General features: G+C 39.8%; 1 protein-coding gene across 1 annotated transcript in view; it reads left to right on the plus strand.

Moving 5' to 3' along the window:
• The window catches only part of LOC142205146 (solute carrier organic anion transporter family member 1C1-like), a 48,967-nt gene that overhangs the window by 5,127 nt on the left and 30,179 nt on the right, over positions 1–13,661 (plus strand). Inside the window, exons 8-10 of the mRNA XM_075276507.1 lie at positions 1,744–1,939; positions 2,019–2,181; positions 2,253–2,437. Of these exons, the coding sequence (XP_075132608.1) occupies positions 1,744–1,939; positions 2,019–2,181; positions 2,253–2,437 (544 nt within the window). The remainder of the gene's footprint in view (positions 1–1,743; positions 1,940–2,018; positions 2,182–2,252; positions 2,438–13,661) is intronic.

The raw sequence follows: 13,661 nt of genomic DNA on the forward strand, positions 1-13,661 counted from the left end.
GATAGATAGGTTACTGTCACCAGAACCAGCATATCACCCCAGCCCTGCAGATAGATAGGTTACTGTCACCAGACCCAGCATATCACCCCAGCCCTGCAGATAGATAGGTTACTGTCACCAGATCCAGCATATCACCCCAGCCCTGCAGATAGATAGGTTACTGTCACCAGACCCAGCATATCACCCCAGCCCTGCAGATAGATAGGTTACTGTCACCAGAACCAGCATATCACCCCAGTCCTGCAGATAGATAGGTTACTGTCACCCCAGCCCTGCAGATAGATAGGTTACTGTCACCCCAGCCCTGCAGATAGATAGGTTACTGTCACCAGACCCAGCATATCACCCCAGCCCTGCAGATAGATAGGTTACTGTCACCAGAGCCAGCACATCACCCCAGCCCTGCAGATAGATAGGTTACTGTCACCAGATCCAGCATATCACCCCAGCCCTGCAGATAGATAGGTTACTGTCACCAGATCCAGCATATCACCCCAGCCCTGCAGATAGATAGGTTACTGTCACCAGAACCAGCATATCACCCCAGCCCTGCAGATAGATAGGTTACTGTCACCAGACCCAGCATATCACCCCAGCCCTGCAGATAGATAGGTTACTGTCACCAGACCTAGCATATCACCCCAGCCCTGCAGATAGATAGGTTACTGTCACCAGATCCAGCATATCACCCCAGCCCTGCAGATAGATAGGTTACTGTCACCAGAACCAGCATATCACCCCAGCCCTGCAGATAGATAGGTTACTGTCACCAGACCCAGCATATCACCCCAGCCCTGCAGATAGATAGGTTACTGTCACCCCAGCCCTGCAGATAGATAGGTTACTGTCACCAGAACCAGCATATCACCCCAGCCCTGCAGATAGATAGGTTACTGTCACCAGAGCCAGCACATCACCCCAGCCCTGCAGATAGATAGGTTACTGTCACCAGACCCAGCATATCACCCCAGCCCTGCAGATAGATAGGTTACTGTCACCAGATCCAGCATATCACCCCAGCCCTGCAGATAGATAGGTTACTGTCACCAGACCCAGCATATCACCCCAGCCCTGCAGATAGATAGGTTACTGTCACCAGAACCAGCATATCACCCCAGCCCTGCAGATAGATAGGTTACTGTCACCAGACCCAGCATATCACCCCAGCCCTGCAGATAGATAGGTTACTGTCACCCCAGCCCTGCAGATAGATAGGTTACTGTCACCCCAGCCCTGCAGATAGATAGGTTACTGTCACCAGACCTGATCACTCCCCATATATACTGGGCTGCTCACCTACCTTCTCGCTCCTCCTGCAGCAGGTAAGGCCCTTTTCTCGGTGTTTTTTTGTTGCTTCATCATCCTGGTTCTTAGTTTTCCTGTTGCGCAGCCTCCATAGCTGATGTTCCTTGCACATGATTAGATTCCGCACATGAGGCGTATCACACATAATAAGCCCCTCTGCCCTGAGAAAACTGGCGCCATCTGCTGATTAAGAGGAGTTATACCTCAGAGACAAGTCCCACCTGTTACATCTGAAGCCTCTACACAGGGCGGAAACTGCGACTAATGGCATTAGTGTGCACTGTCCCAGAAGAGGAGTAATGTACCTCACTGCTCACCAGCAGCACAGAGGATGTCAGGAGAGGAGTGTGCTGAAGAGGAGGCCACAGAGTTACATAGTGGCGGAACAGGAGCAGCACAGAGTATTTCAGGATACTGATACTATTTGTCTCCCCTCAGGTCTCATTAACGTTCCGGCCGTGGCTCTGGGGATCTTCTTGGGGGGGGTTGTGATGAAGAAGTTCCGGATTAACGTTGTTGGTGCGGCAAGGCTTCTGCTGTCTTCGTCTGTGATTGGATACGCCATCTTGATGTCCCTATTCAGTTTAGGATGTGAGCGCTCCGCGGTGGCCGGACTGACTGTCTCGTATACAGGGTATGCTCCTCCCCCACGGACCCTCAGTATAGCGGCAGCCATAGCGCTGTCATCTACCAATCATGTGACCTCCCCCCAGGTACACGCACATCTCACAGGAGGAGGGCGCTCTCTCCGAGTGTAATGTACGCTGTCTGTGTCCCCCGAATGACTGGGAGCCGGTCTGTGGGGACAATGGTGTCACCTATTACTCCGCCTGCTTCGCTGGCTGTCACCTGACCAATGGGACGGGAAAGTCATCGGTAAGTAGAATGGCACAGAAGACTCCGCCTGACAACCCCAGGCCACAATACTGACGTCTTCTATCCTGCAGGTGTATTATAACTGCAGCTGTGTGACCGCAACGCCTGTGCTCTCTGGTGGCCGCTCCGCAGTGCCCGGTCCATGCTCCAGGGGGAGCTCATGCTCCAGGAAGTTCCTATACTTTGTGGTCATCTCTGTTATCACTTCCTTCACCTTGTCTTTTGGAGGGACCCCGGGATACATCCTCCTACTCAGGTGACCCCACAGCACCAGCGCTATACCGCAGCCTGCGCCGCCGCACAGGGGTCAGTGACCCGACCTCACAATGGGGGGTGAAGTGTAACAGGCAACGTAAAGGGGAGAAGCTCGAGAGCAGACGATATGAGCACGAATACCGCCATATGTACGTGACCAACATAACGCCATCCCAGTGACTGCCAATAGCAGATAATACAAGTCTGTGCAGTATATAGAGGCAGTGTACTGTACAGTATATAATACAGGTCTGTGCAGTATATAGAGGCAGTGTACTGTACAGTATATAATACAGGTGTGTGTAGTATATAGAGGCAGTGTACTGTACAGTATATATACAGGTGTGTGTAGTATATAGAGGCAGTGTACTGTACAGTATATAATACAGGTCTGTGTAGTATATAGAGGCAGTGTACTGTACAGTATATAATACAGGTGTGTGTAGTATATAGAGGCAGTGTACTGTACAGTATATAATACAGGTCTGTGCAGTATATAGAGGCAGTGTACTGTACAGTATATAATACAGGTGTGTGTAGTATATAGAGGCAGTGTACTGTACAGTATATATACAGGTGTGTGTAGTATATAGAGGCAGTGTACTGTACAGTATATAATACAGGTGTGTGTAGTATATAGAGGCAGTGTACTGTACAGTATATAATACAGGTCTGTGCAGTATATAGAGGCAGTGTACTGTACAGTATATAATACAGGTGTGTGTAGTATATAGAGGCAGTGTACTGTACAGTATATAATACAGGTGTGTGTAGTATATAGAGGCAGTGTACTGTACAGTATATAATACAGGTGTGTGTAGTATATAGAGGCAGTGTACTGTACAGTATATATACAGGTGTGTGTAGTATATAGAGGCGGTGTACTGTACAGTATATATACAGGTGTGTGTAGTATATAGAGACAGTGTACAGTATATAATACAGGTGTGTGTAGTATATAGAGGCAGTGTACTGTACAGTATATATACAGGTCTGTGTAGTATATAGAGGCAGTGTACTGTGCAGTATATAATACAGGTCTGTGTAGTATATAGAGGCAGTGTACTGTACAGTATATAATACAGGTGTGTGTAGTATATAGAGGCAGTGTACTGTACAGTATATAATACAGGTGTGTGTAGTATATAGAGGCAGAGTACTGTACAGTATATAATACAGGTGTGTGTAGTATATAGAGGCAGTGTACTGTACAGTATATAATACAGGTGTGTGTAGTATATAGAGGCAGAGTACTGTACAGTATATAATACAGGTCTGTGTAGTATATAGAGGCAGTGTACTGTACAGTATATATACAGGTGTGTGTAGTATATAGAGGCAGTGTACTGTACAGTATATAATACAGGTGTGTGTAGTATATAGAGGCAGTGTACTGTACAGTATATAATACAGGTGTGTGTAGTATATAGAGGCAGTGTACTGTACAGTATATAATACAGGTCTGTGCAGTATATAGAGGCAGTGTACTGTACAATATATAATACAGGTGTGTGTAGTATATAGAGGCAGTGTACTGTACAGTATATATACAGGTGTGTGCAGTATATAGAGGCAGTGTACTGTACAGTATATAATACAGGTCTGTGTAGTATATAGAGGCAGTGTACTGTACAGTATATAATACAGGTCTGTGTAGTATATAGAGGCAGTGTACTGTACAGTATATAATACAGGTGTGTGTAGTATATAGAGGCAGTGTACTGTACAGTATATATACAGGTGTGTGCAGTATATAGAGGCAGTGTACTGTACAGTATATAATACAGGTCTGTGTAGTATATAGAGGCAGTGTACTGTACAGTATATAATACAGGTGTGTGTAGTATATAGAGGCAGTGTACTGTACAGTATATAATACAGGTGTGTGTAGTATATAGAGGCAGTGTACTGTACAGTATATATACAGGTGTGTGTAGTATATAGAGGCGGTGTACTGTACAGTATATAATACAGGTGTGTGTAGTATATAGAAGCGGTGTACTGTACAGTATATATACAGGTGTGTGTAGTATATAGAGGCAGTGTACTGTACAGTATATAATACAGGTCTGTGTAGTATATAGAGGCAGTGTACTGTACAGTATATAATACAGGTGTGTGTAGTATATAGAGGCAGTGTACTGTACAGTATATATACAGGTGTGTGCAGTATATAGAGGCAGTGTACTGTACAGTATATAATACAGGTCTGTGTAGTATATAGAGGCAGTGTACTGTACAGTATATAATACAGGTGTGTGTAGTATATAGAGGCAGTGTACTGTACAGTATATAATACAGGTGTGTGTAGTATATAGAGGCAGTGTACTGTACAGTATATATACAGGTGTGTGTAGTATATAGAGGCGGTGTACTGTACAGTATATAATACAGGTGTGTGTAGTATATAGAAGCGGTGTACTGTACAGTATATATACAGGTGTGTGTAGTATATAGAGGCAATGTACTGTACAGTATATATACAGGTCTGTGTAGTATATAGAGGCAGTGTACTGTACAGTATATAATACAGGTGTGTGTAGTATATAGAGGCGGTGTACTGTACAGTATATAATACAGGTCTGTGTAGTATATAGAGGCAGTGTACTGTACAGTATATATACAGGTCTGTGTAGTATATAGAGGCAGTGTACTGTACAGTATATAATACAGGTCTGTGCAGTATATAGAGGCAGTGTACTGTACAGTATATAATACAGGTGTGTGTAGTATATAGAGGCAGTGTACTGTACAGTATATAATACAGGTCTGTGTAGTATATAGAGACAGTGTACTGTACAGTATATATACAGGTGTGTGCAGTATATAGAGACAGTATATATACAGGTGTGTGCAGTATATAGAGGCAGTGTACTGTGCAGTATATAATACAGGTGTGTGTAGTATATAGAGGCAGTGTACTGTACAGTATATATACAGGTGTGTGTAGTATATAGAGGCAGTGTACTGTACAGTATATATACAGGTCTGTGTAGTATATAGAGGCAGTGTACTGTACAGTATATATAAAGGTGTGTGTAGTATATACAGGCAGTGTACTGTACAGTATATATACAGGTGTGTGTAGTATATAGAGGCAGTATATATACAGGTGTGTGCAGTATATAATACAGGTGTGTGTAGTATATAGAGGCAGTGTACTGTACAGTATATAATACAGGTGTGTGTAGTATATAGAGGTAGTGTACTGTACAGTATATATACAGGTCTGTGTAGTATATAGAGGCAGTGTACTGTACAGTATATAATACAGGTCTGTGTAGTATATAGAGGCAGTGTACTGTACAGTATATAATACAGGTCTGTGTAGTATATAGAGGCAGTGTACTGTACAGTATATAATACAGGTGTGTGTAGTATATAGAGGCAGTGTACTGTACAGTATATAATACAGGTGTGTGTAGTATATAGAGGCAGTGTACTGTACAGTATATAATACAGGTGTGTGCAGTATATAGAGGCAGTGTACTGTACAGTATATAATACAGGTCTGTGTAGTATATAGAGGCAGTGTACTGTACAGTATATAATACAGGTCTGTGTAGTATATAGAGGCAGTGTACTGTACAGTATATAATACAGGTGTGTGTAGTATATAGAGGCAGTGTACTGTACAGTATATATACAGGTGTGTGTAGTATATAGAGGCAGTGTACTGTACAGTATATAATACAGGTGTGTGTAGTATATAGAGGCAGTGTACTGTACAGTATATAATACAGGTCTGTGCAGTATATAGACGCAGTGTACTGTACAGTATATATACAGGTGTGTGTAGTATATAGAGGCAGTGTACTGTACAGTATATATACAGGTCTGTGTAGTATATAGAGGCAGTGTACTGTACAGTATATAATACAGGTGTGTGTAGTATATAGAGGCAGTGTACTGTACAGTATATAATACAGGTCTGTGCAGTATATAGAGGCAGTGTACTGTACAGTATATAATACAGGTCTGTGCAGTATATAGAGGCAGTGTACTGTACAGTATATAATACAGGTCTGTGTAGTATATAGAGGCAGCGTACTGTACAGTATATATACAGGTCTGTGTAGTATATAGAGGTAGTGTACTGTACAGTATATAATACAGGTCTGTGCAGTATATAGAGGCAGTGTACTGTACAGTATATAATACAGGTGTGTGTAGTATATAGAGGCGGTGTACTGTACAGTATATATACAGGTGTGTGTAGTATATAGAGACAGTGTACAGTATATAATACAGGTCTGTGTAGTATATAGAGGCAGTGTACTGTACAGTATATAATACAGGTGTGTGTAGTATATAGAGGCGGTGTACTGTACAGTATATATACAGGTGTGTGTAGTATATAGAGACAGTGTACAGTATATAATACAGGTGTGTGTAGTATATAGAGACAGTGTACAGTATATAATACAGGTCTGTGTAGTATATAGAGGCAGTATACTGTACAGTATATATACAGGTCTGTGTAGTATATAGAGGCAGTGTACTGTACAGTATATAATACAGGTCTGTGTAGTATATAGAGGCGGTGTACTGTACAGTATATATACAGGTCTGTGTAGTATATAGAGGCAGTGTACTGTACAGTATATAATACAGGTGTGTGTAGTATATAGAGGCAGTGTATTGTACAGTATATATACAGGTGTGTGCAGTATATAGAGGCAGTGTACTGTACAGTATATAATACAGGAGTGTAGTATATAGAGGCAGTGTACTGTACAGTATATAATAGAGGTCTGTGTAGTATATAGAGACAGTATATATACAGGTCTGTGCAGTATATAGAGGCAGTATATATACAGGTGTGTGCAGTATATAGAGGCAGTGTACTGTGCAGTATATAATACAGGTGTGTGTAGTATATAGAGGCAGTGTACTGTACAGTATATATACAGGTCTGTGTAGTATATAGAGGCAGTGTACTGTACAGTATATATACAGGTGTGTGTAGTATATAGAGGCAGTGTACTGTACAGTATATAATACAGGTGTGTGTAGTATATAGAGGCAGTGTACTGTACAGTATATAATACAGGTCTGTGTAGTATATAGAGGAAGTGTACTGTACAGTATATAATACAGGTCTGTGTAGTATATAGAGGCAGTGTACTGTACAGTATATAATACAGGTGTGTGTAGTATATAGAGGCAGTGTACTGTACAGTATATATACAGGTGTGTAGTATATAGAGGCAGTGTACTGTGCAGTATATAATACAGGTGTGTGTAGTATATAGAGGCAGTGTACTGTACAGTATATAATACAGGTCTGTGTAGTATATAGAGGCAGTGTACTGTACAGTATATATACAGGTGTGTGTAGTATATAGAGGCAGTGTACTGTACAGTATATAATACAGATCTGTGCAGTATATAGAGGCAGTGTACTGTACAGTATATAATACAGGTGTGTGTAGTATATAGAGGCAGTGTACTGTACAGTATATAATACAGGTCTGTGTAGTATATAGAGGCAGTGTACTGTACAGTATATAATACAGGTCTGTGTAGTATATAGAGGCAGTGTACTGTACAGTATATAATACAGGTGTGTAGTATATAGAGGCAGTGTACTGTACAGTATATAATACAGGTGTGTGTAGTATATAGAGGCAGTGTACTGTACAGTATATATACAGGTGTGTGTAGTATATAGAGGCAGTGTACTGTACAGTATATAATACAGATCTGTGCAGTATATAGAGGCAGTGTACTGTACAGTATATAATACAGGTGTGTGTAGTATATAGAGGCAGTGTACTGTACAGTATATAATACAGGTCTGTGCAGTATATAGACGCAGTGTACTGTACAGTATATAATACAGGTGTGTGTAGTATATAGAGGCGGTATACTGTACAGTATATAATACAGGTGTGTGCAGTATATAGAGGCAGTGTACTGTACAGTATATATACAGGTCTGTGTAGTATATAGAGGCAGTGTACTGTACAGTATATAATACAGGTGTGTGCAGTATATAGAGGCAGTGTACTGTACAGTATATATACAGGTCTGTGCAGTATATAGAGGCAGTGTACTGTACAGTATATAATACAGGTGTGTGTAGTATATAGAGGCAGTGTACTGTACAGTATATATACAGGTCTGTGCAGTATATAGAGGCAGTGTACTGTACAGTATATAATACAGGTGTGTGTAGTATATAGAGGCAGTGTACTGTACAGTATATAATACAGGTCTGTGCAGTATATAGACGCAGTGTACTGTACAGTATATAATACAGGTGTGTGTAGTATATAGAGGCGGTATACTGTACAGTATATAATACAGGTGTGTGCAGTATATAGAGGCAGTGTACTATACAGTATATATACAGGTCTGTGTAGTATATAGAGGCAGTGTACTGTACAGTATATAATACAGGTCTGTGCAGTATATAGAGGCAGTGTACTGTACAGTATATAATACAGGTGTGTGTAGTATATAGAGGCAGTGTACTGTACAGTATATAATACAGGTCTGTGTAGTATATAGAGACAGTGTACTGTACAGTATATATACAGGTGTGTGCAGTATATAGAGACAGTATATATACAGGTGTGTGCAGTATATAGAGGCAGTGTACTGTGCAGTATATAATACAGGTGTGTGTAGTATATAGAGGCAGTGTACTGTACAGTATATATACAGGTGTGTGTAGTATATAGAGGCAGTGTACTGTACAGTATATATACAGGTCTGTGTAGTATATAGAGGCAGTGTACTGTACAGTATATATAAAGGTGTGTGTAGTATATAGAGGCAGTGTACTGTACAGTATATATACAGGTGTGTGTAGTATATAGAGGCAGTATATATACAGGTGTGTGCAGTATATAATACAGGTGTGTGTAGTATATAGAGGCAGTGTACTGTACAGTATATAATACAGGTGTGTGTAGTATATAGAGGTAGTGTACTGTACAGTATATATACAGGTCTGTGTAGTATATAGAGACAGTGTACTGTACAGTATATAATACAGGTGTGTGCAGTATATAGAGGCAGTGTACTGTACAGTATATAATACAGGTCTGTGTAGTATATAGAGGTAGTGTACTGTACAGTATATATACAGGTCTGTGTAGTATATAGAGGCAGTGTACTGTACAGTATATAATACAGGTGTGTGTAGTATATAGAGGCAGTGTACTGTACAGTATATAATACAGGTCTGTGCAGTATATAGAGGCAGTGTACTGTACAGTATATAATACAGGTCTGTGCAGTATATAGAGGCAGTGTACTGTACAGTATATAATACAGGTCTGTGTAGTATATAGAGGCAGTGTACTGTACAGTATATAATACAGGTCTGTGCAGTATATAGAGGCAGTGTACTGTACAGTATATAATACAGGTGTGTGTAGTATATAGAGGCGGTGTACTGTACAGTATATATACAGGTGTGTGTAGTATATAGAGACAGTGTACAGTATATAATACAGGTCTGTGTAGTATATAGAGGCAGTGTACTGTACAGTATATAATACAGGTGTGTGTAGTATATAGAGGCGGTGTACTGTACAGTATATATACAGGTGTGTGTAGTATATAGAGACAGTGTACAGTATATAATACAGGTGTGTGTAGTATATAGAGACAGTGTACAGTATATAATACAGGTCTGTGTAGTATATAGAGGCAGTATACTGTACAGTATATATACAGGTCTGTGTAGTATATAGAGGCAGTGTACTGTACAGTATATAATACAGGTCTGTGTAGTATATAGAGGCGGTGTACTGTACAGTATATATACAGGTCTGTGTAGTATATAGAGGCAGTGTACTGTACAGTATATAATACAGGTGTGTGTAGTATATAGAGGCAGTGTATTGTACAGTATATATACAGGTGTGTGCAGTATATAGAGGCAGTGTACTGTACAGTATATAATACAGGAGTGTAGTATATAGAGGCAGTGTACTGTACAGTATATAATAGAGGTCTGTGTAGTATATAGAGACAGTGTACTGTACAGTATATATACAGGTGTGTGTAGTATATAGAGGTAGTGTACTGTACAGTATATATACAGGTGTGTGTAGTATATAGAGGCAGTGTACTGTGCAGTATATAATACAGGTGTGTGTAGTATATAGAGGCAGTGTACTGTACAGTATATATACAGGTCTGTGTAGTATATAGAGGCAGTGTACTGTACAGTATATATACAGGTGTGTGTAGTATATAGAGGCAGTGTACTGTACAGTATATAATACAGGTGTGTGTAGTATATAGAGGCAGTGTACTGTACAGTATATAATACAGGTCTGTGTAGTATATAGAGGAAGTGTACTGTACAGTATATAATACAGGTCTGTGTAGTATATAGAGGCAGTGTACTGTACAGTATATAATACAGGTGTGTGTAGTATATAGAGGCAGTGTACTGTACAGTATATATACAGGTGTGTAGTATATAGAGGCAGTGTACTGTGCAGTATATAATACAGGTGTGTGTAGTATATAGAGGCAGTGTACTGTACAGTATATAATACAGGTCTGTGTAGTATATAGAGGCAGTGTACTGTACAGTATATATACAGGTGTGTGCAGTATATAGAGGCAGTGTACTGTGCAGTATATAATACAGGTGTGTGTAGTATATAGAGGCAGTGTACTGTACAGTATATATACAGGTGTGTGTAGTATATAGAGGCAGTGTACTGTACAGTATATATACAGGTCTGTGTAGTATATAGAGGCAGTGTACTGTACAGTATATATAAAGGTGTGTGTAGTATATAGAGGCAGTGTACTGTACAGTATATATACAGGTGTGTGTAGTATATAGAGGCAGTATATATACAGGTGTGTGCAGTATATAATACAGGTGTGTGTAGTATATAGAGGCAGTGTACTGTACAGTATATAATACAGGTGTGTGTAGTATATAGAGGTAGTGTACTGTACAGTATATATACAGGTCTGTGTAGTATATAGAGACAGTGTACTGTACAGTATATAATACAGGTGTGTGCAGTATATAGAGGCAGTGTACTGTACAGTATATAATACAGGTCTGTGTAGTATATAGAGGTAGTGTACTGTACAGTATATATACAGGTCTGTGTAGTATATAGAGGCAGTGTACTGTACAGTATATAATACAGGTGTGTGCAGTATATAGAGGCAGTGTACTGTACAGTATATAATACAGGTCTGTGTAGTATATAGAGGCAGTGTACTGTACAGTATATAATACAGGTCTGTGTAGTAGATAGAGGCAGTGTACTGTACAGTATATAATACAGGTGTGTGTAGTATATAGAGGCAGTGTACTGTACAGTATATATACAGGTCTGTGTAGTATATAGAGGCAGTGTACTGTACAGTATATAATACAGGTCTGTGCAGTATATAGAGGCAGTGTACTGTACAGTATATAATACAGGTGTGTGTAGTATATAGAGGCAGTGTACTATACAGTATATAATACAGGTCTGTGTAGTATATAGAGGCAGTGTACTGTACAGTATATATACAGGTGTGTGTAGTATATAGAGGCAGTGTACTGTACAGTATATAATACAGGTCTGTGCAGTATATAGAGGCAGTGTACTGTACAGTATATAATACAGGTCTGTGCAGTATATAGAGGCAGTGTACTGTACAGTATATAATACAGGTGTGTGTAGTATATAGAGGCAGTGTACTGTACAGTATATAATACAGGTCTGTGCAGTATATAGACGCAGTGTACTGTACAGTATATATACAGGTGTGTGTAGTATATAGAGGCAGTGTACTGTACAGTATATATACAGGTCTGTGTAGTATATAGAGGCAGTGTACTGTACAGTATATAATACAGGTGTGTGTAGTATATAGAGGCAGTGTACTGTACAGTATATAATACAGGTCTGTGCAGTATATAGAGGCAGTGTACTGTACAGTATATAATACAGGTCTGTGCAGTATATAGAGGCAGTGTACTGTACAGTATATAATACAGGTCTGTGTAGTATATAGAGGCAGCGTACTGTACAGTATATATACAGGTCTGTGTAGTATATAGAGGTAGTGTACTGTACAGTATATAATACAGGTCTGTGCAGTATATAGAGGCAGTGTACTGTACAGTATATAATACAGGTGTGTGTAGTATATAGAGACAGTGTACAGTATATAATACAGGTCTGTGTAGTATATAGAGGCAGTGTACTGTACAGTATATAATACAGGTCTGTGTAGTATATAGAGGCGGTGTACTGTACAGTATATATACAGGTCTGTGTAGTATATAGAGGCAGTGTACTGTACAGTATATAATACAGGTGTGTGTAGTATATAGAGGCAGTGTATTGTACAGTATATATACAGGTGTGTGCAGTATATAGAGGCAGTGTACTGTACAGTATATAATACAGGAGTGTAGTATATAGAGGCAGTGTACTGTACAGTATATAATAGAGGTCTGTGTAGTATATAGAGACAGTATATATACAGGTCTGTGCAGTATATAGAGGCAGTATATATACAGGTGTGTGCAGTATATAGAGGCAGTGTACTGTGCAGTATATAATACAGGTGTGTGTAGTATATAGAGGCAGTGTACTGTACAGTATATATACAGGTCTGTGTAGTATATAGAGGCAGTGTACTGTACAGTATATATACAGGTGTGTGTAGTATATAGAGGCAGTGTACTGTACAGTATATAATACAGGTGTGTGTAGTATATAGAGGCAGTGTACTGTACAGTATATAATACAGGTCTGTGTAGTATATAGAGGCATTGTACTGTACAGTATATAATACAGGTCTGTGTAGTATATAGAGGCAGTGTACTGTACAGTATATAATACAGGTGTGTGTAGTATATAGAGGCAGTGTACTGTACAGTATATATACAGGTGTGTAGTATATAGAGGCAGTGTACTGTGCAGTATATAATACAGGTGTGTGTAGTATATAGAGGCAGTGTACTGTACAGTATATAATACAGGTCTGTGTAGTATATAGAGGCAGTGTACTGTACAGTATATATACAGGTGTGTGTAGTATATAGAGGCAGTGTACTGTACAGTATATAATACAGGTCTGTGTAGTATATAGAGGCAGTGTACTGTACAGTATATAATACAGGTGTGTGTAGTATATAGAGGCAGTGTACTGTACAGTATATAATACAGGTCTGTGCAGTATATAGACGCAGTGTACTGTACAGTATATAATACAGGTGTGTGTAGTATATA

Source organism: Leptodactylus fuscus, chromosome 5 (assembly GCF_031893055.1).
Source record: "Leptodactylus fuscus isolate aLepFus1 chromosome 5, aLepFus1.hap2, whole genome shotgun sequence".
Taxonomy (NCBI): Eukaryota; Metazoa; Chordata; class Amphibia; order Anura; family Leptodactylidae; genus Leptodactylus; species Leptodactylus fuscus.